The sequence below is a fragment of the Ixodes scapularis genome, unplaced genomic scaffold (genome assembly GCF_016920785.2).
Source record: "Ixodes scapularis isolate PalLabHiFi unplaced genomic scaffold, ASM1692078v2 PGA_scaffold2__306_contigs__length_199485367, whole genome shotgun sequence".
NCBI lineage: Eukaryota > Metazoa > Arthropoda > Arachnida > Ixodida > Ixodidae > Ixodes > Ixodes scapularis.
The window spans coordinates 64,313,415-64,339,369 of NW_024609857.1; the positions used below are offsets into that span (position 1 = coordinate 64,313,415).

General features: G+C 45.6%; 1 protein-coding gene across 2 annotated transcripts in view; it reads right to left on the reverse strand.

The window, feature by feature from the left end:
* Nucleotides 1-25,955, reverse strand: part of LOC8024148 (probable Xaa-Pro aminopeptidase P) — a 111,964-nt gene that overhangs the window by 64,326 nt on the left and 21,683 nt on the right. Inside the window, exons 2-3 of one of the 2 annotated variants that reach the window (XM_042291903.1) lie at nt 3,074-3,162; nt 1,344-1,454 (exon numbers count right to left, since the gene is read on the reverse strand). In XM_042291903.1, the coding sequence (XP_042147837.1) occupies nt 1,344-1,454; nt 3,074-3,162 (200 nt within the window). Of the gene's footprint in view, nt 1-1,343; nt 1,455-3,073; nt 3,163-25,955 lie in introns of those variants that run through there. The other variant, XM_042291904.1, reaches the window with a different exon arrangement.

A 25,955-nucleotide genomic window follows, 5' to 3' on the forward strand; every position in this document is an offset into this window, starting at 1 on the left:
GCTGGGGCTTAAAAACGAAGGCGAAACGGGATTCCGTCTCAAACATCAAAGAGCGAGGAGCTGCGATTTAACTTGACCGCGGCGACGCAGTGGCGCCAGTCGGTGTTTGTTATGTAGCTGTGGAAGGTTGAAAGGGAAAGAGGAAATAACAACAACTAAGGAGCAGAGGCGCTTGCACTGAACACCGAACTCGAATGAATCACGGAACCAACTTGACGGCGGCGGCCCGAAATGTTGAAAAAGAAAAACGAAAGGGGGATGAGTTGAAGGTGTTTTCTTTCGGTTGAAACTTTATTTTGCGTCAATTGTTTATTGCTGCATTTGTTCCTTCCTACAAAATAGTGAGACCTTTGTACTTTCTTAACAATGAGCAACAGAAGGACGAGGCTCGGTGGTAATTGATATAGAAAATGTCAGAAGGGAAAAAATCTAATAAATGTTGTACTAATGAAGCGAATTGGGCGAGTTGGTAAACGTTATAGACGTTTTCTGTTTCCTGTCGCTCTCAGTCACTTGGGTTTTGTATCTGGAATGCGCGATGAAAACATAATAAAACATTCCAGCCTGGAATATGCAAGAAAGTATAGGTGAGGCAAAACAAGAATATGTAACAGTCACGCATATTTCGCAAACCCCTTCCAGCGGCGTAGAGAAATCAAAACGATATTTTACCGCACACCAGAAGTGACGACATTCAAGATGGCTGCGCCCTTTTGGAGAATGCGTGTACATGATGAAAACAATTCAAACAACGAAGACGAAGTAAGTTTCTTGACTTCGTATTCGTCGTTTGGGCTGTTCTCTATATGTATTATAAGGGTTGGATTACTTTTTTTAGCACCAATAATTGGGCTGAGCGTCGGGAGAGGGAGGGGGGAGGGGGTCTTTCAGTTTCTTTCCACCTGTCCCTTGTACGGCACTAGACTGATGTTTTCGGCGGGCAAAAAATTATTTTCAGATCAAAAGTATCTCTTGGAATATAGGTGTAACGGATTAGCTGATACTTGAGTAGAGATGAATAAAACAGTCCAATAACTTTCTTAAGGGCTTGGAGTTCATTTTAATATCCCGCTTACCAGATGTGCATTGAACACATAGAAACATAAGTTTTGTTCATGGGACATAAAAAAAAAACATAATGCTTACTTGAATCGGCAGCAATATCAACTTTGGGTATTTACTAATTAAACGAGATTGGTTACCCTAGAGGATCGGCTAAGGAAGCTCAAGTTGAGTAATGTTAGAACCACTACACGAAGTCTATTTACATTGGCGCTGTTGATAACACAAGTAGTCCATCTACCGACGGTGGCCGTAGCACGTGACACAACCGTGGGACTAACCTGGTGCTCGTCCTGCGAAGGAACAATGTACCCAGCCAGTCCTTCCTTTTTCATGACCAGTCGGAGTCGGCGCAGAACGTCGGTTGTGTCCACCCTCATCTGGGAAGGCTTCTGAAAACGGGGTCAGAAGCAATTAGGAACAGAAGCGAGTTTACCGCTTTGTTAAATTAGTTGTTTTGGACACTTAAACGCGAAGAAATACACTATAGTACTGGACTGAGCAAAATAAAGTGCACACATACAAATAATGTCAAACGTCTTATTAGTTAATGCCTTCAAAACGCAAAAATAAAACAAAAAAAAACAGTGCACCTACTTTGAGTGTCTGCACTTGTCAAAATAGTTACACAATAGTGAATATCACCCCGAAACGCTGTCCACGCCAAGGACGTGCTTCTTGTGTTGTGGTAGTTTTCCCGCGCCACCGTCATACACCACCGAATGCAATTTTAACTTGAAATGTTCTTTGGTAAGGTGTTCGGCATTTCGTGAAACCCAGATAAAAGTGTGGCCGCGAGGTTCGACACAAATAAGTTGACGTGTTCGCAGAGAAGAAATAATTAACGTGTCCGGCGCTGATTAATTAACGGGGTGACCAGAGGGGCAGGCCAGGCAGGCGAGGAGGAGTGAGGTAGGCGAGGGGGAGCTCGACCACCTGTGCGCACTGAAGGACAGGAGCTCGAGAGTATAAAACGCTCTGAAAGGTCGCCAGGTTTATCAGGGGATTTACCGCACGGCGATAGCGTATCTTTCTTTTTTTTCTCTCTTTTCAGAGTCTTTGGTTTTCTTACTCGTCTCTACAGTTTGTATAACGTTTCTATACGAGCTATCCACCTGTCGTTTTCTGAATTACTTTTCAATTTGGTCTTGTATAATGTTTGCGGAACCTACTGCAAGGATGTCTGTAAATAACTTGTAAATAAACTTGTTTCGTTGGAAAAAAAAAAAAAAAAGAGGAAGTGGCCGAGTGGGCTAACGCGTCTCAGCTCGGAGCGTGGAGCGAAAGCTTGCGCTGGGAACCTCCTGGGTTCGATCCCCGCCGCCCCCGCCCGTTTCGATCTGGATGAGTTTCGTACCGGCACGCGTTCGTGTGATCACTACTGCGTGATGCACGTTAAAAATCCCAGGTTAGCGGTTGTACCCCACTGGCCAAATTTCTCATCTACAGCTAAGAGACCGATTACCCGTTGAGGCGCATATCCATCAAGGCTGTATAAACATAAAGAGAAAGCCAATTTTTTTTTTCAGGTTTATCGGCCCGATTAGCGGTAGTATAATTCATTCTAGGAAAAACTATCAAGTGTACACATGGTACGCGTTAAACTATCTAGTGAAAAACGTCGTGAACACATATGTATCTGGCGTCTCGAAACTCGGAGTATCGCGAAACGTTTGCGATGCTACAACGTTTCACGTATACAAAAAAAAATCTTATGAGCATCGAGCTCAAGATGAAAGAAACAGTCAACGAAGACTGCAAAACACGGAGGGCAAGCTGCTCGGCTGCGGTCGCAATGATTAATCCCAGGATTAAACAATTACACACGCTGCGGTAACAATAGAATTGGACATCGCTTCCCCCTCCTTTTGGCATCTAAAATAACGTATTATTAATTCCCCTTCTGGAGCACTGAGTAAGGCAAAAACCAACCAGGACATGCAGTATTGTTTTGAACTAAAATTTTTTTAAATTATTTTTTTAGATTAATTGAGCGTGGACTTAACCATACCATGCAGTCGTCGTTTGAAGAACCGTTCGTGCTACCGTTGTGCTGGATTCCCTCGGTAGACTGGCATCCGGAGGGCAGGATGACGAAATCTGGGTATTAAACGAGAATTCCATGTTTCATGTTACTCCAAATGAAGCGTTCAATTAACGTGCATGTACGTGTTATGCTTTGAGAAATTTATTTGTTTGATCTCTTCAGGTGTTTTGATTGCGGGGAAGCAACCCGGTATTCTAGGGATGCTACACGGCAAATACTCATGCCATTGCAAACGCAGGGTATGGATTTGTTGCTTCTCGATAAAGAATTTCCATAGAACTCGCTGTTCAGATTTCTGTGAGGTTCAGTATCCTCACAAGAAGAAAACCCCATAGGAAGAGCTTGCGAACGGCGTGCAGGGTTTGTTTCCGTAAACTTACACTATGAGGCACATGTTCTGCGCTGGGAGATACCTTATACAGCACACGACGAAGGTTTAGAGGCACTTATATCAAACCACTTGAGCGCAGCATTTGAAAATACAAAACGGATGGTAGGCAAAGATTTAGGGACACGGTTTTTATAAAACAGCCGAAAAAATAAGCATTGTCAATTATAAATAGCGATAGATTTGCGGTGGATTTCGAATAGTAGATTTACATTATACATACAGTCTTCATTCGTAAAAATTATGAAATGTATCCTTTATCAGACGAAGGTTCAAATTGTCCAAGAGAGAGAGAGAAGTGTTAAAAGGAAAGGAAGCCTGGACAAATTGTCCAACAAAACCTACAGCGCGCGGAAATAAATAAAAAAATAACGACAACAAGAAAGTTATGAACCATTATAATGCAAAGAAATGCAAAGGTGCAAGCGAGCTGGATAAGAATAACGGAAATAATCCCTGGAGAAGGTGAACAAGGGGGACAAATGACAAACACAAATCTCCAAACACAGCTAGGTGACTGATGCGCGACCGAAAATCATAACCTTAACATGCATGCCGGTCACCCTTGTGGATGGTAGACTGGTGGCAGCCGATAAAACCCTTTGCTCTACTGACGTCTAAATCCTGGTTAGCTCAGTTGGCAGAGCGCTCCACTGGAAATGAAGAGGCCCCTGGTTCGGTATGAGGACCAGGCGGATTTTTTCGGCCGCGCACCAGACACCTAGTTGTGTTTGGAGACTTGTGTTTGCCTTTTGTCCTCTTTGTTCCCCTTCTCCAACGATCATTCCGTTATTATAAACAATTGCGGAAAAGGCCTTTTCGCCGGAACCATTTTCAGTGTTCGGGGATATGGCGCGTGCTTTGTTTGCTTTCCCCGTGCCGGGCGGTGATTTTTCTATACATTGAAATGATGTACGAGGGATTCCAATAATCGCTTTCCGTGAGCTGCCAACTTGGTTTGCTGGACTGTGAGAAACATTATGAGCATGCGGAGCAGCTCTCTTCTGCGAAATATTAGATGTCGCGCAGGCATCCACAGCCCAGGAACTCGTCATTGGAGAGTTTTAGTGGAACGTTTCTGCTTCCCGCTACGCCATGCGCTAGAGCTACACCCCTACGGCGCATGCGCGCTGCGCTGCTAGTGGAGCTGCGGAAGCAATAGCGGAGGCGCGTTCTTTTAAGGGCACAGGGTAAGGTAAAATTGAAAAAAAAGTCGATTTTAGTTTTTTTCGCAATTTGAAAAGTTTAGTTCTTTCTGCACATTTTCCATTGTCCCAGTGTTTTTAGAAAGCTATATTTTGGGCTGAAAATCACTTCTTCCGAAAGCAAGTAGCAGGTGACCACGCCTCCTTTTGGGATACACTCCCTGTTTATCGATGAATTCTCCAACAAAACAAAATCAACACAAGACCTAAACGCTTGTCCAGTAACAGATAATCTCAAAAAATTATTTCGCAACTATTGCATAGCTTTTTTTCAACCAAGACAATCACGAGACGCGGTGCACGTTTTTCCCAGGTGTGTACCGTGTGTACATTCAAGCGTTTGTGTTTTCGTAACGACAAAATGGCGCCATTGAATGCTGTTCCTTTATTCAATGGTGGCAGCATTGCACAAGCCAATGTTTTGAAGTTTTGTGGATGGAACCCTGTGTGGAAAGCCATCAAGTGGCTGAGGGAAGTTGACGTCACTCTAATATACTTTACGGACCAAGCGACATGGCGGGTCACAAAAGAGGCCCGGCAAGCAAGGCGATAAGCCCTAAAGGCGAAGACATGAGTTTAGCAATGCCTTTCAAGCTGGCGGCTATTGAAAAAATGACTCTGAGGCTGTTGGTGCCAACAGAAATTCGTTATTCACCAGTTTTTTTACTTTAAACACAATTATCTTAAAATAGTGTTTTTTAGTACATAGGTACCATTTTTTCCTTAACCTGACATTATAGAAGGTTGGTTTTTTATTTCTACCACATACATGGCTGTTCAAAAATACTGAACTAAAATTAAAAATGTGCACCTAGCAGTTTTTAAGTTACAAGGTTTTTAATAGATGAAAAGAACTAAAATTTCAGTACTAGAATATAAAAATATAAAAAGAAAACTTATTTTAGATTGGTTCAAATAATTCTAGTTCAGTGGATAAAACACAATATTTCGAACAAAATGATATATACATGACAGGAATACTCCTAATAGTCACCGAGAAAAATGTTCCTCAACATGGCCTCAAATGCATGGGGAGTATAGGACTTACCCTGTGCCCTTAAAGGAGCGATGCAACAATTTTTGTACTTTGCGCAAATACCGCTTAAAACGGATCCATAACGCTAATGACCTATGAAACACGCGTTCGTTCTTTACCCCACGTAACAGAAGTCCCAGAAAAATATTTAAGAAAAACGAGCAGCGTTCACCCCCTCAACTCGCAGCCAGAACAAGCGGCCACGTGATCTGAAGCGAGTATATGCCGCCAGTGTTGATCATAGCCACGCGCTGGGGTTGGCAAAGCGCAGGACACGCGCTGAGTTCCACACATTGTTATGGCTCGGCTGTTGTCGTCGTTGCAGCGATTGGACACGGGTCACAACCCGAATGCTTTCCGAGCAAGCAATTGTCACGAGCCGAAGTCGAGTGCCCACGCAATGCTCGGGTCCAATCTATGAACCTCATTCAAATATCGTCACTTGGGTGTACTGCGATCCTCGAGTTACGTCATCAAATTTTGCAAAGGAGAGATTGAATGAAAATGATCGCTTTAGTCCTTGAAATTACACCGCAACAAAGGAGTTTCTTGGCCAATGGCGTTGCGTCTGAGTATCATTGAGTCCCAGGTGTGCCAGTAAGTTCGTATAGAGAGAAAAACATTCCAATTGAATATCGTTGCACAGCTCCTTTAAGAAAATTGCGAGAAACGTAGCGCGCGTAGCGCGGCGTGCGAGCGTGGTCTGGCGGGCACGAGTCTTTGCGATATTAGAGAAAACGAGCGCCAGGGAAACTATTCAAGATGTCTGCTACGCCGCATGTGCCAGCTTCCCGATCGTACTTGTCAGGGGCGGATGATACCTCGCTGCGGCGAGAAGTAGCCGCGACCAATCCGTTGCAGGATTCCGACAGGTAGCGATTTATTGTAGACATGGTAAATACTGCTACGGTCAGAAAAGAGGAAGAAGAAAAAAAAAAGGTTCGGATTTCGTGCTGTTCGCGAAAAATTAGACTTCCTGCTTCGCCGCTTTCGTTGTGAAGACAGAATCAACCAAAGAAGTGAGCCACTAGGCGAATCCGGGAGTTACGCGGCGTTTTAGTTTTGAGGAACAGAGAGAAGGTAAAAAAAAGACTGATCACAACGATACACAAAAGCCACGATTGTTGTCGTTCCCGAAGCTTTGTCGTGATAGCTTGGCGCTTGACTCCAATCGGATCGGCTTGGTCAGCTGGGCCCCAAGTCCAATATACGCACTTTTTTCGATAAAAAATAATATTATATTTGAATATTAACGCTAACTAAAGGATACTGAGAATTTTTTTACAACCTTTATTTCACGTAAGTTTTAGTGACCGAAACTGTCACTAGTCGCGTGGCGTTAGCTCTCGTAACGTTATGATCTCTTACGGGTTGCGGCACTCTACTAAAAGTTGAAACCGCGGCTCCGCTAGAATACAAGGAGCATAGGTTGTAGGGGACTGCGGATAGCTAGGGTTCCGTGTTTTCGGATAAATCCGAAAAAATCAGAAGAACATTCGCCGGTAGCTTTTCCGTCAATGCGGATTTATCCTAAATTTAGAGATAAAAAAAACGATTATTCTTTTTTAAGTTATTTTTATAAGAGCACAGGGTCAGTGGTCCCAAGGTGATGCAGCTTCAGCTTCATTTGAAATCTCGAACTACAGACAAATGGTTTGCCATTTAGCTCATCGAGTGTCCTTTAGAACAGCGGGTTATCGCACCCAATCTTTATTAATATTTTTTTTTAAATTGGGGACACAGTAAAGTAAACTCCCATTTTCAGAGAATTGAGAATCTAACAAAAATGAACACCGAAAAACGCCGACTTTTCATCGAAAAATGAACTCCAAAAAACACCCTCCGAATTTCACTTGATATAAACTCCAAAAACACGGAATCCTATGGATAGCGTAGAGAGAGTTTTTCGCAGAAGTCACCAAATTTAGGGCCTCTAAACACAGCCGTTTACTGTATGTACAGTAAACGACGCGCCATTTTTAAGCAATTGCCACCATAGGTAAATATAAACGCCAAGCTTTCGACGTCTTCAATAATTTGATTGAACGAGTTCGTACACTTCAAAAAATTTTCTATTCTTTAGGTTCCAACATATTTCCAGTTTCGTTATTCTCTGAAATCAATCTCCGTAGATTGCAGCGATCGGCTTTCCCAAGTATATTGGGGTAACTAGACGCACAAGATTTTGCACAAGCCTGATACTCAGCTCCCTAGAAATAAATCAGCTCTTTAAGTTGGTGACCACCAAAAACTAAAAGAAAAGAGCTTGTGGAAATATTCTGTCCAAGGTGTTTCGCAAGCAAGACGCCTGTGTAAACAAGCGGTCCATCAGGCGCCCGTGTCGGCCCAAAAATATGAGCGTGGCAGCGTTACTCCCCCCTGCCCGAGCAAACGAGTGCGAGGCCCGAACAAGCCTCCCGGGACTCGGGGTCACCTGGGTTAGCTCAACCCAGATACCAGGGAGAGGCCCCGCCGCCTTCTGGAACTTCGTCTATTATCACTCTGGCTATTCTGACACCAGGGCCGGAACGAACGCTATCGACCAGCTCGCCGTTTATACGTTGATGGTACCACAGGGCGGCCTCACATTCCTTTCGCAACTGAACTTTATATTCAGCTTACGTTTGGGTTTTGAAGAAAGGAATGATGAGAACCCGGGCGCGCACTGAAAAACACGCTTCGAAGGCTCCGGCGGTTACGTCTAGCACGGTAACGGTTCGCTAAAAGTCCATATTAGAACGTTTTAGGGAACCGTCTTTGCACATCCGATATGTTATGATGGACCCTCCGGTACGCACTGCGCATGTGCGAGTCTTCTGCAGTCGCGCATGAGCGTTTCTTAGCGGGGGGCCCAAAGTACCGTGCCGGATGTGCAAAACAGTTCTTTAAAACTCTTTATTGACACATGTGTGTACGGTAAGCTTTTTCCACACGTGAGTAAATCAACGTCTTAAATTCATAATTTCACAGAAGACAAGGGAACCTGAAATTTACTAGCTGGCTAACGAAGTTTGTTTACAATTGATACCACACATATGGACACCAGTATATGGATTAAAATTCTCGTCCCTCCTCATTGGCTTCTATAAACAAAAACGGGGGTGCTAGTGCGCGCGTGCGTGCGCGTGTGTGCGCCTCTCTTCATGTCTGGGTGCCTGTGCGTCGTAAACCGCATGTGCGCATGCGTGTCCGTGTTTTTGCGCGTGCGCACTTGTTTCAGTGTTCGTATATACACCTGTCTAAGTGTGCACGAGCACGCGCGGCTGCTCGTATACATGCATCTATCGAGAACACTCTTCTTTCTGTCCTAGCGCTTTAGCTTTTTTTTTCGGCGTCTCGTCTTTGCGTCTTACGCTTTCACTACCACTCCTAGATGGAGAGCCGCATAGTGCTCAGTTGTAAACGTAAAGTACCGAGGGGGGGGGGGGGGGGGGGGGAGGGGCATAACGCACACGACTACTACGTCAGCGTTCGGCTGGAACTCGCATTCAAACGGTCAGAATCACTTTTCATCTGCAGTGACGGACGGCTTATAACAAACGCAGTGCCTGTGGCCGAGTACAAACATTCTTCTCATCGCTTCGCAGCAGGTGAGATCGCGGCACCCGGCCTATAAAACACAAAAGAACGAATAGAGCTATTGCTATATTACCCAAGCATCAAGGAGGATGCAGTGATTCGTGTTCCACGCGCCGCGCGTGCTGGCGTCACGAATAGTAACTTTTCTAAAACAAATACCTAAAACATATAGCATCTTGCACGCGCGTTCGTCAACGCTTTATTTTGGTTATTTACTTCAAATCTTTTATACTGGGAAGGCGCTGTTATCGCATTTAGCTCGGTATCGGTGGACGCCAGCGACCCAGATTTCAAGGGTGAGTTTCCCAACTGAGGGTTTTAGTAACGTTGGTTTCCAGTGAACAAAACCCGTATACCGTGTTTTATTTTTTTGTTTTTTTTTCACCGATTAAATTTTGTTAAAAACATATATCTATAGATAGAAATGAGACACGTAGTCCTGAGGAAATTCCACATCCGAACTACAGCGGCATCAAAACTCTCGCAGCACGTGAACAAACAAAAAAAAGAAGAAAAATTAATGCGGACCGCAAGTTCGTCTGCTTCTTTTGCAGTGGTTGCGATGACGTCAAAAAACGCCGAGCTCTGGTTGGCTCTGATGGAAGACGAGTGGGTGGACCTCATCGGACACTGACGATGTACAGACATTGCAAGTTCAAGAAAGCCCGGGGCCATATCGAGTCCCGAGCACCTTCTCATCACTCTGCAGACGATGAGGTTGGAACATTACTCGATAAAAGCTCCAAAAACAAATCAAGAGGCAAAAAGTAGCAGCAAAGTAAGTCCCACTCTGCGTTTCTTAAGGCATCGGTCACTATAGGATCGTACTATACAGAGAACAAGTCTTCCAAAAAGAGTTTTTTACGCATCGGTACGAAAGGAGGAGCACGACGATCAAAATGATATGAAAAGAACGCGGTAATCAGATAGCCAAGCGTTAACCAGATAGCTAAGGTCGAGGAGGAAAAGGGGGGGGGGGGGGGAATGAGCATGTGCGCACACCAGGAAGGAACACACAGGCATGAGGTGCGCAAATAGCACAGAAAGTTCCACGACGTGTTGAAATAAGCGTCTGCCTAACAAAGTGCAATAGGCTAGACGCTTTTAGCGCCTCAGTTACTCGAGACACGTATTACTTGTTCCTTTACTCATAAATGCGCGAATGTAATTAAATTACGTTACAAATTGCCGCGGACCTGTAAGCATCTACATTACCCCACAATAACTTTTGAAAAGTAATAAAATGACTTCCAAATTGCTCTTTCAATTCATTCGGGCAGTAATTCGTGCCCGTTTTATTGGGCGTAGGGCTATTTCAGAACTCGGATGTTGTTGCACCGCTACAGCTACAGCCACATCCGCATCAAAGTGAGCGTCCGAAAGGTTTTCTTGCTTGAAAGAGGAAGGGTCATTCAATGCCAAACATCTCAAACTCTGATTAGAACTGCCACCAAAATGTTTGGAGAAAAAATTTTTTAAAAAAGAAATCGTGATTGTATGTCAAATTTTAAACAAAGTTTCGCGAAAATATGTTTTAAAAAACAAATTTTTCTTTTTTTATTACGTTTGCGTTCTGAAATTTTTGGCGTGAACCCGAAGTCGGTTAGGTATAAGTGAAAAATCGCTAAAAAATTAGTGATTAAAATGGGACAGCTAAATTACATTTAGCTACTCTGCTCGGGCTGTTCTTTCATCTGATTCGAAGTCATATAACGTAACAGATGATTTTTTGTGTTAAACTTTTTTTAGAGTTAACAAGCAGAAAACGAGCCTGTTCATCATTTAAAACAGAAAGCACTGCTAACATTGAAGATATTTTAAAACATTATCTGAACAGGGCTGTTGCTACATTCTAAGAAATGCCTGCGCATCTACTGCCCGCAAAAGACACAAAGAGCCAATTTCTGCGATTTACAAAATCAGCTCAGCGAATGATGACGCGGAAGATCTGTTTAGGCTTCAAAGTTAAGTCTGCGCTGTGGCATTACGCAGTGCAAGCATGACGCTTTGTATTGCGTAATGCCACACCGCAGACTTAATTTTTACGTTTAAAGGATATTCTGCCTGGTGATTCGCTGAGCTGATATCGTAGATCGCAGAGATTGGCTCTTCGAGTGTTTTTCGGGTAAGTAGACGCGCAGGCATTTCTTAGAGTGCATATTTTACATTCAAAATACTTTGAGGACGACAAAGCCAATAGGTTCCCCGAAAATGTATCTCAAAGTTGCCCGAAACTCACTTTCTTTGAAGATTCACACCCAAATTAAACATTAAGGCCCTCCTGAACAAAATAGGCAGGCGGGCTAATTAGGTACCTAGGCTCGTAACCTTGGAACTAGGAAACTTTTATCGGCATAAATTTTGTTTTAAGTGGGAAAAGAAAAACTGAAGTTCAGCACCGGCGTAACGGTTTTCGTGGTACAATACTGTGCATTCACTGCACAACACGCTTGCAGCGCTGGTAATTGGAGATATGCCACATGCCTCGTTTTACTACTACTTATTCCTCAACGCCGCAGATCAACGTGCATGCGGTATATGGCCCAAACTCGACACGCTTGGGGCCCCAAGGCATGTGGGATGTTCTTGAAGACAGGGATACAACGCATGCAAGTGAATGGCATTCAAAGTAAACCCAAAAAACAAAAAAAATCAATCATTTAAAAAAATATGTAAAAAAAACGGACAGAACAACGAAATCTTCGTTGTTCTGTCCGTTTCTCTTTTTAATTATTCCGCTGTCTAGGGTTTACCGTGGATGTGGGGTATCTCGCATTACCAGCAACGCGTGTGTGCTGTGCAGTGAAGGCATAGTACGTTACAAAGAAACCCGACGTCAGCACTTAAATAATTATATTTTGTTTTGTTCTTAAAAAAATATTTTAATAAATGTTTGTTTGCTTGCAAAGTAACGAGCTCATGTACCTAATGAGTCGGCCTACAATTTTTTTTTTTTCAGAAGGGTCTTGATGCTTAATTTGGGTCTGAGTCTTCAGCAAAAATGAGTTTTGTGAAAATTTGAGGTTTATTCTTGGAAACCATGTTTCCTTTATCCCTCTCAATTAATTTTAAGCCTAGAATATATCAACAGCTCAGCCCAGATAAGGTTTTAAAACATATTCAAAGCCAGCAGTGCTTTCTGTTTCAAAGGCAGAACATGTCTAGTTTTTGCTTGTTTACTCGAGAAAAGCCAATACACAAAAAAAGAACCATTACGTGTAATGAACTCTGGCATCAGACGAAAGAACGATCCCATTAGAGCATTTAAAAGTAATTCATCATTTATATTTTTCTGAAATTTTTCTGTTACCAAGTTTGCGCTCAGTGATAAATTTTAGAGAACGCTCAGGTGATGAAAAATGTTTTTTAGACAAATATTTTAACAAAAGTCAAGTTAAAATGAAGCAAACAGCAACGATTTATTTTTATAGGGAATGGCTTCATTGCCTGAGACATGAAACATTTGGCCCACAGCTCTCATTGTTTTGCAAAGGCTAATTGAGTTACAATACGTTTTCGAGTTACATTGTTTTGTAAAGCTTAACTAAATTACAATATGCTTTTAGTTCTTTTTTTATGCAACAAAATGAAACAAAATATTGCAATATGTTTCCTTGCAATTTTGCTGTTATTCTACGCACAGAAAAAACACACCAAAGAAGAAGGCAAGCATAAAAAGGACACGACCTATGCACACTTGCCTTCCTCTTGTCTGTTTTTTAATCTTTAAGGAAGGAGGGAGCTGGAGGGGTGAAGGGAGGGGGGCGTAGAACTAGAGCAATGAAAAAGCCACGTCTTTGTCCACGATCTTATTTAGTTTGTTTATGTGACTGCCACTGAGAACCAAAGGGTTACAGGATGTATGCATCTTGTTAAATTATATGAAGTAACAGGAAAACTAAGCTTCGAGTCCGTTCATCGACAAAGAAATGAAACAAAAAATTCAGCGACCTTTATCTCCAAAGTTTCCTAATGTATATAATGCACAGTATTTAAGGGGTTGTCGTTTAAACTTGTTTAGCGTATACACTTTTTTAACCGTCGTTTTGGGGGGGGGACGACGAATTGTTTAACGATTTCCGAGCTAAATAAAGCGGGGAAATTAACGTCGCGTTACGGGACGTCACGTGACATTAGGAAAAATTTGTAATATCGCGTTACATCACAATTTGACACCGATAGATTTATTTCCTCGCTGAATTTAACGGGCAAATTTACGGACGGACGCAGGGACGGACGAATTTGTGAGAGGATGGGATCCCGTTAAAGGGGGGGGGGGGGGGGGGGGGCGATGCAACAATTTTTGTACTTTACGCAAATACCACTTAGAACGGATCCCTGACGTTAATGACCTATGAAACACGCGTTCGTTTTTCACCCCACGCAATAGAAGTCCCAGAAAAAAATTAAAGAAAAACGAGCAGCGTTCACCCCCTCAACTCGCAGCCAGAACAAGCGGCCACGTGATCTGGAGCCGATTATATGCCGCCAATGTTGATCATAGCCACGCGCTGGGGTTGGCAAAGCACAGGACACGCGCTGAGTTTCAGACATTGTTATGGCGCGGCTATTGCCGTCGCTGCAGCGATTAAACAAGGGCCCCCTACCCGAATGCTTCTCGAGCTATACTTCGTTTCAGCTTCTTTCCGAGCGCAGCCAAAGCTACGTGTGGCCGGAGCCAATCACACGCCGGCGATTGGTCACGCGATCTTGCCTGCACTTTTGTATCACTCCGCTGCGCCGCTGGTCGTCCGCGCCGCCCGCGTTCGCCGAGTATTTCGTCTGCTACGGGTGTATCAACGGTATCGTCTGCTGCAGGTTTAAAAGGAGTCCTTTCACGTTCTGAAATTTAATCACAGGGAATGTCAGTACGTAGGCTTGCCGCTGCCGTCTGTGTCCGAACTTTCCACCTGTCTGACATTTCGGCATAGTTTCGAGATGTAAGTACACATTGCAAGGTGCCCGATGACCCGGCCGTTGATGTTTGCTTGTAATGTCTGGATATACGAGGGCTCGAGGCGTAGTCCTTTCCACCATCTTCTCGGCGTTCAATGTGGTCGGTAGGTAAAGGTGTGCCCTGATTTCGCCGCGTATCAGTGAATTGTAGTGGCCCGGACGCTTTTCTTGTTTACAACGCATTCGCGGTACGACGCGGCCGGAGTCTCCTGCCGAATTTGAAAGTAGACATTCATCACGACCGCTCGCGCCTGACGCCCAAACGTGCCTTTGCGAAAGGACGTTCTGAAGCGACTCGGTGAGGAAAGCAGCGAAGCACATGATCCGGCCATTATGGGAACGAAATGACACAGAAGAACCGAGCGCTGCAGCCGTGCTGCCAGCGGATGTACACGTTTTCACCAAACCACATGCATTTACATATATTAATAAAAACAAAAACTTCAGATATTTAATTCCTTTGCAAATCATTCTCTGCAGTACACATCTCGAATGTTGTGCAATATTTACGCACAAAACAGTTATTTTAAAAATATTACTTTTACGCACTACTTTGTGGTGCGTAGGAATGCTCTTCTCGAAGTTGTGAACCGTCCCTCAGCCTTCGGCTGCGCTCGGACGGAAGCTGAAACGAAGTATAGTAATTATAAAGAGCCCAAATCGAGTGCCCCAGCAATGCTCGGGTCCAATCTATGAACCTCATTCAAATATCGTCATTAGAGTGTACTGCGATCCCCACGTTACGTCATCAAATTTTGCAAAGAGGAGATAGAATGAAAATGATCGCTTTTGTCCTTGAAATTACACCGCAACAAAGGAGTTTCTTGGCCAGTGGCGTTGCGTGCGAGTATCCTTGAGCCCCACTAGTGCCAGTAAGCTCGCGTAAAGTGAAAAACATTCCAATGGAATATCGTTGCACCGCTCCTTTAATAGGCATTTCATGCTTGAAGTGCATATATTATCATTTCATCTTACGTGCCGTTCAGAATGAAGAAAGTGTGATGTTGAGAACAATTCCTTGGCGTCAAATGTTCTATACCACGCGTTGTGACGATACCAGCCACGACCCAGCGACGCCAACCAAATTGCTTTCGTGCACGACACAACCAACGCGGCCTAGAAGGCCGTTTCGAGATCGGCGTTTCTATGTCCGTCCTTCGAGGAGCTAACGCAATCACTCATTCGTGAACTCGTTGAAATATCACTGCAAATTAAGGTCTGTGAGTTCACTTTTCTCAGAGCACGAAGACAGCCAATCACAGCGAGCAGTAGTATGATGACGGAGAATGGCGAAGCTCACAATACCACTAGCCCAGAGACGGGCGGTGTACGCAGGGCACAATGACCATGATGTTTCACTTACTCACTGTCCCTGAGGAAATCGCGTTTTTCACACGCAATCTTACTTCGCCATCTGCAAGGACCCTTTCGCTGTTCGCTGTGATTGGCTGTTTATGTGTTCTGCAGAAAACTAAATTCTTTTTTTTTCTGATTGTAGGACATTGTTCTATTTTATTCGATAGCTGAAACATTGTTTTTGTAAGAACACTGCGTAAGTAATGAAACACAGGCCACAAGGGTGAACAATTCTTCATGTATAACGTGGTAATAGAGATTTTTAAGGGTGCTATGTTATCAAGTTTGACTTTCGGGAATCCTGCTTTGTGTAGGAAATAGAGCGTAGACGCAAGGTTCAAGGTAAATCATCACGAGTTGGGTAGACAAGCTTTGTGAACAAAAGGTAAATTGCAAAAGAAGAGGAACAAGGTGATACACGATGATGGTCATTGAAAAGTTGAAAAGCTAGTATCAAGGTAACATTCCCAGAGAGAAATTAATGAGAAGCGACGGGAACCAGAAGTGTTTAGCTGTTTGTTATTAGGATGACACAAGATGGGAAAAGCGAACTACAAAAACACAAATTGAAATTTTGGGGCACTAGCAGGAACGCAACTTAGATAAGACCACTTGTGATGGCCAAGGGAGCTTCACGCGACCACCAAAAACCAAAAGCGATGTGCGGCCAGAGCGCGCGTCCGCAGAGCGCTACCTGGACACACACGAGCCTCCGATGGCGCAAACCAGTCGTTCCCGAACGCTGATCCGCTCCTGATCGATAAACCTAAGTATCCGGGTGGTGGCCACCTAGTCTACGCGAATACAACACTGGCGACGAGAAACCAAGGACCAACGAAGCCTGAAACCACCGACCACAAGCCATGGCCATGCAAGGCAAGCTGGAAGCCTTCTCGGGCAAGTCATGGACATCGTTGTTCGAACGTCTCGGACTTTACTTCGTGGCCAATGGCATCAACGCCATGGATAAGAAGCGAGCGCTTCTTTTAACGCTTTGTGGCCCAGAGACTTACGAAGTGGTACGAGCATTAGTGGCACCCAGAGGACCCGGCGAGGTTGAGTTCGACGAGCTTCTGACCGTCCTTGGTGCTCACTTCGACCCTCGACTTTCAGAGCTCTATAGCCGGTTCAAATTTCAACGGCGAAACCAATTACCGGAAGAGTCAATAAGCAGCTACGTTGCGGCTCTCAAGCAGCTGGCAGGCGATCGCAATTTCGGCATCTTGGCTCCCGTAACTACGCATATTGCATGGACAACAGCGCAGCTTCCAGCGTCGCAGTTACCAGCGTCGTCTCAAGCATTCGGTGCTGCAGGTAGCACGCAGCGACAAGCGGTGCACAAGTGGACACCTAACTACCGCTAGAAGTGATGCTGCGCGACCGGTTCGTCTGCGGTATCCGCGACGAAATTCTTCAGCTACGCCTGTTTGCTGAGAAGGACCTATCGTTCTCCAGCGCATTGGACATTGCCATCAGAGCAGAGAGCGCCTACAAACAGCAGAAAGCCATCAAGAACAAGGAAGAGCTCCAAATAAACAAGACTGTGAAAGCCAACAGGGATTCTGTTTCACACAAAGAACGTCGGTGCTACCGATGCACGGGTCAGCACGAACCACAAGAGTGCCAATTCCAGAAGACTGAGTGTCGGTACTGTAAGAAGACTGGACATATCGAAAAGGCGTGTCTGACGAAGGAGCACGAAGGCAGAGCAGGACGCAAGAAAACTAATCACAACGTTGGACCAGTGATGGAAGTCGTGAGCCAGCCGACGTGTTCTTCCAGAAGTTCATTTTATGAATTGAACAAGCTGTCCACGAGAAGGCACGTTCTCAAGTTTCGCGTTACTCATCAAATTGAGGGTAAGCCTCTTCAGTTCGAGGTTGATTCTGGCGCCGCTTGTTCACTGATTAGCGAAGAGAGATTTCGCTCCACGTGGCCTAAGAATCCTCCGAAAATCAAGAAGAATGACTTAGAACTTTCCACTTGGAGTGGTGAGGGCCTGAAACTTCTTGGGTCGCTTCAAGTTCATGTACGTTTCAAGTCAAAAGATTATATCCTGCCGCTACTGGTCATGAAAGGGTCCGGCTGCAACCTTTTGGGCAGAGATTGGTTCGACGCACTCCAGATCAGAGTTCAGGGAATCAACCTGGTGCAGCAGCAAACCACGCCGCCAGAGGTGGAAGCGGTCCTTCAACGACATTCCTAGGTGTAGTAAGGTACGTTGTTGGGCTAGTTGGTTCATCTTAGTAAAACATATAAAATAGCGCAACAGAAACAAAGACAAGAAGTAAACGCCTGTCCTGTTTACTTCTTGTCCTTGTTTCTGTTGCGCTATTTTATATGTTTTACTATTCCTAGGTGTTCCAGGATGACATCTCCGGCTACATCGGACACCCAGTGCACTTGGAACTGGAGGAAGGAGCAACGCCGAAGTTTTGCAAAGCACGCCCGGTTCCCCTCGCGCTCCGCTCAGCTGTAACGTTCGAGCTTCAGCAGCTACAGCAGCAAGGAATTATTGAACCAGTCCAGCACGCTGAATGGGCTACGCCGCTCGTACTCGTCCGAAAAAAGAACGGAGCTATCAGATTGTGTGGCGATTACAGGAGCACTGTGAACGCCGCATCAAAAAAGTCAAGTAATACCCGTGCCACACGGGCAACCCGAATGTCATTTACAACGAATGACATTCGTGTGATCGACGAATCGGCTCGCGATCTGTCGCGCGTGGAACGCCCCATGCTCGGAGTGTCGCAGGCTGATTGGTGGATCGCTCAAATGTCATTCGTTGTAAATGGCATTCGAGTTGCCCGTGTGGCACGGGTATTATCCGCTATTTACGTCCGGAGAAGTACTGTCAAACCTCAGAGGAGGTGCCATCTTCTCCAGAATGGAGTTGTGCCAAGGGTAACAGCAGTTGAAGGTGAAAGAGTCCACGGCAGTTGTCTTTACATTCAACACAATTAAAGGATTGTACAGAGTGACACGGCTGCCATTTGGAATTTCGGCAGCGCCAGCGATCTTCCAGAGCATGATGGAGACGACACTAGCTGGCATGGAAGCTATAAGCGTCTACCTTGACGACATCATTATCAGCGGAGCAACCATAGAAGAGCGTAATGAACGTTTGGACCAAGTCCTGTCCAGGCTAGACAGCTCCGGTCTGAAACTCAAGAAAGAAAAATGCAAGTTTGCAGTCCGCGAGGCTACATTTCTGGGACATAGGATTGACGCCACAGGTGTTCATGCAACCGCTGACAAGGTGCAAGCGATCCTCGATGCTCCAGAGCCAGCAGGAAAAGAGGAACTGCAAGCCTTTTTGGGGTTGCTTGCGTTCTACGATCGCTTCCTCATGAACAGGGCTACGGTCGCAGCAGACCTCTACGAGCTTCTTAAGAAGGACAAGCCATGGCTCTGGACGGACAGTCACAGGGTGGCGTTTCGCAAACTTAAGCAGTTGATTAAGGACTCTACCGTTCTCAAGCATTATGACGAAAATAGGCCCCTGCTGCTGTCTTGTGACGCGTCTCCGTACGGCATTGGAGCAGTACTCGCTCAAGAAGACCCCGATAGGCGCGAAGCTCCAATCGCTTTTACGTCTAGAACACGCGGAGAAAAACTATTCCCAGTTGGATAAAGAAGGGTTGGCCCTCCTCTACACTGTACGCCGTTTCCATGAGTACATCGCTGGACGACAGGTCGTAATCTACACTGACTGCCAACCACTTTTGGGAATACTGGGAGGCTTGAAACTCATACCACAAGTTCTATCCCCCGTATGACACGATGGTGTATAAAACTCGGTGCCTGCGACTATGAACTAAGGAACAGACAAGGAAAACTACATCAAACGCAGACGCCCAGAGCCGGCTACCGCTTCCTGCTGATATCGACGAGCCCTGCACCCCAGGCGAGGTGCTGATGCTTGCATGCTCGCCGATTCCCCTACTATCTCCAGAACGCCTTGCAGCACTCGCTCAACAAGACGAAGCCTTAGCGATAGTTTAAAGGCTGTACATCACGGCAGTGTAAACCGCTCAACAGTGATGACTGCAGGCAATACAAAAGTGTCGCCAAAAAACTATTGACGCTCAACGGCTGCTTGACCAGAGGATCAGGAGTGGTCATCCCCAGCGCAGCCAGAGCTCAGGTACTCGATTTACTGCATGCTGGTCATCGAGGCATGGTGACAATGATGGCGGCTGCTCGTGGCTGCGTCTGCTGGCCTGGAGTAGACAAGGATATTGAAGTAAAGGCACTGACATGCTGCATTTGCCAACAGCACCAACGGGCACCGCCCAAGGCACCTGTTTCGGAATGGCAATGACCATCGAAGCCGTGAGACACTCCACATTTCGACTTCGTCGGACCCGTTGAAGGAAAAATGCTACTGATAGTTGTTGATGCCTTCAGCAAATGGCTCGAAGTTCGTCAAATGAACAACTTCAACTTCGGTTCACTGATCCAAGAACTCCGAAACTTGTTTGGAACGTTCGGAGTACCACGTAAGATTGTCAGCGACAACGGCACATCGTTTTTATCCGCCGAGACCGAACAATACTTACAGAATAACAGTATTCGTCATGTAAAAAGTGCTCCATACCATCCCGCGAGCAACGGCCAAGCAGAAAGAATGGTGTACGAAACTAAACAGGCCTTATCTAAGGACAAGACAGGGAGCTTGTCATGCTGGCTTGCTTGATTCCTGCTTAAACAACATACCACAATCAGTCTCACGACAGAAAAGACGCCGGCTGTGCTCCTGTTCGGTCGAGAATTGTCAACAGCAATCAAACGTCTACAACCACAGAGAGAGCGAGATGAAGAAGCGACATAACCAGTCACTTCTCCTAGGAAGATTTCGGCCAACCGCAACGTATTCATTAGAAACTTCCGAGGAACACCGTTGTGGATACCAGGAACAGTAGTCAAACGACTCGGCTTCCGTTCCTGGGCTGTGAAGATAAATGATGGCACTGGGCGAAAGCACGAAGATCATATCAAAAATCCCGCAGAAGACGCTTCAGGACAAGTGGTCACGATACCATCTTCAGCAAAAGGCATCAGCAACAATGGCCCACAAGCTTTACCCGCGCAGTCGACCATTCCGACGGTTGTGCAGCCATCAACAAAAGAAGCACATGAATTTACAGAGGTTCAAACTGATGTTCATCCTGAAGGAGCAGACGGTTCCGCCACCTACCTCTAGACCACAACGTTCAAGACGGCCTTCTGATAGATATGGCGACAGCATCTAGAAGGGGAAGGAGTGCGATGGCGAGCGGAGCTCCACGCGACCACCAAATACCAAACGCGATGCGCGGCCAGAGCGCGTGTCCGCAGAGCGCTACCTGGACACACACTAGCCTCCGATCGTGCAAGCCAGTCGTGCCCGAAAGCTGATCCGCTCCTGGTCAATCAACCTAAATATTCGGGCGGTAGCCACCTAGTTCACCCGAATACAACACCACTTAATTTAAGAAACGAGTTCATGCATATTAGAGGAAAACATTGAACGTGGGCATGCCGACTACCGTAAAATCCTGAGCAAACGCCGACTCAAAATGTTAAGATAATCATGTAAAACCGGGGGATGGGCACTCCTAAGGTGCACAATATGTAAAGGTACGTCCTTTGTGTGTTTTCTGAATGTTACAAAATTGAGGGTGGGAGTTTAATGTTTGTTATTTATTAAGCTGTTCTGGTCCAAGGTATTCACGACTCCAGCGAACGCACAACGCTGGGGCACCAGCAAGTAAGCAGTGGACTCAAAATAGTTTGCCTTGCTTTTCACCATCCACGTTTCGAACCTGCGGCGATGTGTTGGGGTAAGCGAACTTCCAGAGGCTCGACTTTCTTGAGGAAACGAGTAAAAGACTGCCCACTGTCCTTCCACGGTGCTGACGAACGTTGAGAAACGCAGAATGTCAAGCTCACGCGGCTACATGGGTCGCGTGCAGAGCAGCCTCGGTCACAAGGCGATACTGCGGTTACGACACAGTCACCGGTACAACTGCTCTCCCGCGCAATCCACCGACAAGATGTAAACACGGAAGCTAGAAGAGACGAGCAGAAATCGCTAATAAACCTGTTCCGGCCAGTTCAGCGTCTTCCCGCTAGGTGCCGTTCGTTTTGCTGGAGTCGCGACTATGTTGGAATATGGTTTTAATAAGCACGTAAGGGCGAAGTATAGTATCCCTTTATGGTTGAAAATAGGGTGCACGGGATGTTTCGATCATGATCATGCAGAAATATGTAAGAAACAAATGCGCCGCTTAAAGGGGTTATGACACGAAAATTAAACTGATAGATTATTCTTGAAATGGAATGCTCATAGGCTACTTAGTATATACACCAAGTTACGCGATTTGTAGAGCTCTGGTAATTGCAATATTCAATTTACGAATTTTTATCATTTTCATCTGGCGACCAGGCAACACTGCCCAAGTTAGTCACAACATGGTGTCCATAAACCACGTGACCATGAACGCTCTCTCATTCTAGGCGCCCTCATGATCGCCCAAGCTCTCGTCGCCGCGGTACGATCAAAACGGCTCACGGAACTCGGTAACCCGAACGCTACTTCCGCTCTCACCCCCGGCCCGTCGACCTTTCACCCTGCATGCGCCTACGAGATTTCCCGGACGATGGTGACCACGGGGAGCCCGTCCGTAACTCGTCGTCGCTTGAGCTGGTCGCCAGCGGGTCGCAGTCAAAATGAACAGCTTCCAACATCTCTTAATAGTAATCACTTTCATCACTGCTGCGATCAATGTCGAACACTTTGACAAGGCGAGCGATGCCGTAGACGCAATCGTCACGGACCGCATGCTCGCAACGTGGAAGGTAAACGAACAAGCTGAGGCTCGAGACGCCAAGAGAGCCAAGTCTGTGAGTGCGTGCAAGGAGACACCGCGCTGGAGGCTGGCTACGTAGCAAGCCTCTAGCTCCGCCCGGATCCGCCCCTCCGGGGGACCCGCATACGAATCGATTTATCCATGAAACTATCGCGCCATTTTCAAAACAAATTTAGCAGGATTATAGGAACATACAATGGGTCCTAGCAGTATAGTTATCTCATATTTTATTTTTGGCGCGTCATAACCCCTTTAACTCTGTTTTGCTCGAATAGACTGTGACTGCTCCGACGGCAGATTCCCGGCCGTCGGCGCTTGGCTTACGGATAATGTCGATCGTTTCGCTAGTCACACTCTTCCACCATGATTTTGGATGACCATGATTGAAACATCACGTGTACCGTATTTTCAGTCACCGAGAGTTACTCCGACGCACTTATCAGGTTTGTTTCTCGCGACCAGCGCCAGGGCCTTTTTCCCGGCTTCTGCAGTGGTTGGCTAAATTCGAATTTCTGAAGACGCCCTGGAACACAGCCAGCCCGCTTTCGGCCAATGGCGCTTCATCATTTGTCTCCTATACTTCCCAACGAATGGCCAAACTCTCTGCATATACGGCTCTGGAAATAATATGTCCGAGACTATTAAAGAGGTTCATTATTATTTGAGGGCAGGACCAGGGTTCTGCGCCCTAAGGTGCACAGAGCTATACTACATTACAATTACTGGGAAAGTTGCGGTCAGATTTCAGGAATATTTCTTCGTAGAATTCGCCGCCTGGAGCCGCCACAGTGCATACCTGAATGTGCTAAGCTGCGAAGTTCTACAGAACAAACGCGTGACCAGAAAATGAAAGGAAAACAATGAGTTACATTAAGATGGGGAGAAACGCAACGTACATGAATGGGCGCAAACTAACAATTGTTTATTCTTTTCTTTTTTCTCCTTTCCTCCGCACGAGTTTTCCCATGCGTGAGTTTGGAAAAAAATCAGAGAAATAAGGAAGGTATGTCCTCATGAGAATACATGGACTTTCGATGTTTGTGGTGTTGTTTCTGTTCAGTGCATGTTCGGTTTCTATGGTGTAAGAGGGGACCTTGAAGCTAGTGCTGGTGCCCTCTTCGTTATGCTGTGGTGTGTCTGAGCAATTCAATTTCCTTTTCGTTCAGTGCAATCCACGATTTGCAAAAAAGCACATGTGCATGCGAGAGCAGAGCGTGTTGCCAGCGCCCCCTGTTTAGTTGGAAAACAAATGGGCGTGCAGGCTATTCCTAGGCTACGACAGAGGTGCGAAAGCGAGGACGAAGAGAGCTCGCGAGTCGCTTTGTTTGTCACCATGCCGGCGCAATGTGTTGCGTACGGTTGTGCGAATTACCTTTACGGTAAACCGTAGCTTTTACGCTAGTCAAAATCGTTTCAGATACCACTGATAATTATTTCGCATTGGATAGCGCGAGGGTATGTGAACCAATCTTTGCAAAGCAGCTTCTTGAGAAACCTGACATAAATTTGCGAAGATTTGAACTTAACAAATCTAAATTTACACAGCGCGTGACAAGTCATAGTTCGCCGTGAATCCCCTCAAATGCAATTTTGCACCGTCTTATACGCTGATGAGGTAACGAGACGGCCTTCTTTATAGTTTACTAGCACCAAACAGACGCCCTTCTTCTCTGTTTCGTATTGAAAAAGTAATTCAGCGGTCGATCAGGTAACAAGAAAAGACAGGCAGGTATGCACAAAGATACTCAGATTCCATTTCCAGTCAAGTTGGAGTCTCCGGGAAGACAGGCGACACCACAAGAGGACCAGGCAACGTATGCTTTTACCACCAGCGTGAACGTGGCCCCGCGAGCACGTGTCAAACGTGCCGTGGAATGTGGTTGACTTTTATCTTTTAGCCCGGCATCCCGCGTGACGTAACCGTGCTTGGCCCATCACCTGCTCCGACTCGTGTTTTTCCGCGCTCGCAACACGAGCCCTGTGTGAGATTGAACCCACGCAAGGTCGCTCATCTGTCGAGGCCCACGGGGTTCCTGGTGGAGATTCTCGAGGGTCATCGTTTCTTCGTACTCAAGTTTCCCACCGTACGACGCACAGCAGCAGGCGTTGCAAACCACCCCAGCCAATCCAGCGCCATGAACGTATCATGAGATCACGTGCCCCGCGCGTTGCTGCCTTCTTTCCGGGGATCACGGGACACTCAGACTTAGATGACTTGTGGCGTCTTCTGAGGTTTATATCGTAAGGTCAATAGTAATACAAATGGCAATCAAAGCGCTGAGGAGAAAGGAGATGTCCGCAAGCATCCAATAATGCAGTTGGAAATGCTTGTGACCATGGTAAGTATAATCAATGAATGAAAGATAAGCTTAGATTGTTTGTTTTGCGGGCGAAACTATGAAAGCCGTTGTATTTTTCAGCTTGACGGGGGTGCCCCCATGCGCGAGGAGGCCCGGGTAATTGGAACCCTTTCTTGTTTGAACCCCAGATAATACGGCTCTGGACTTCACGACAGTAACGCTGCGCGAACAGCCAAGCTTTTTTAACAATCGTTCTTGGCGAGAAATTGTCTCTTGTTACTAAGTAAAACATTTCGAACGCTTCAAGAAAATAGTGCACTACGCCACAGAATGTACAGGATAGAAGTAACCAGGCAACCGATCTACACGACGCAAATTTTCGACATATTACGTTTAAAACATGTCATTAGGCACGTCTAACAAATTATGATAATTAGAGGATAGTAGGCCTAAACTAATTTTAGAGGTAAACGTTGAAATGTTGCGCTATATAATTTTGTGCAAATGCGTAACAGTTTTTTTAGATTACATTGAATTTCTTTTTTCTACCTTAACCTAAGTTTCATTAAGAAACTAAGCTGAAGAAAGTGTAGCGAAACGTCGCCTTCCACACAGGCGCTTCCAGGAGGAGGCTTTTCGATATCTCCTGCCTAGGAAACCTTGCGCTGGTTATTTTTTTTTTCGCTTACAATCACGAAAGAAGTACTCGTATTGTCATTCTGAAGCAATCTAGGTTCGCATTATAGGCCTACTTCTATGATATTGATGTCATACGGGTTTTAAAGTTTGATAAACGAATGAGGCCCTTCGAATGATTCCAAGGGCTTCGAGGTACGCTCTATAGTTCAGAATCTTACCTCAACCTTTAATTCAACAATCCGGAAGAACCATAAAACACGCCTTGAGGGCCCTTACGCCACGAGTGCCCATAATATGTTGGGTACTGGTAATAAAATTTCTAATTTTATGAAATTCTAAGGTCATTAAAGAGCCTTAACTTACTGAAGTGTGCTTGAAAAGTACATATTTTCCGTTTTCATCGCAAGTTTCTAAATATAAAAAAAGGGCTCTACTCCATAGTAAACAGCAGAACCGTCGTTGCTCCAGGCAGAATGCCCTGAAATTTGCTTAGTATAACCAAACAAGGAAACCAACCCCGAGCAAAGGCCGAG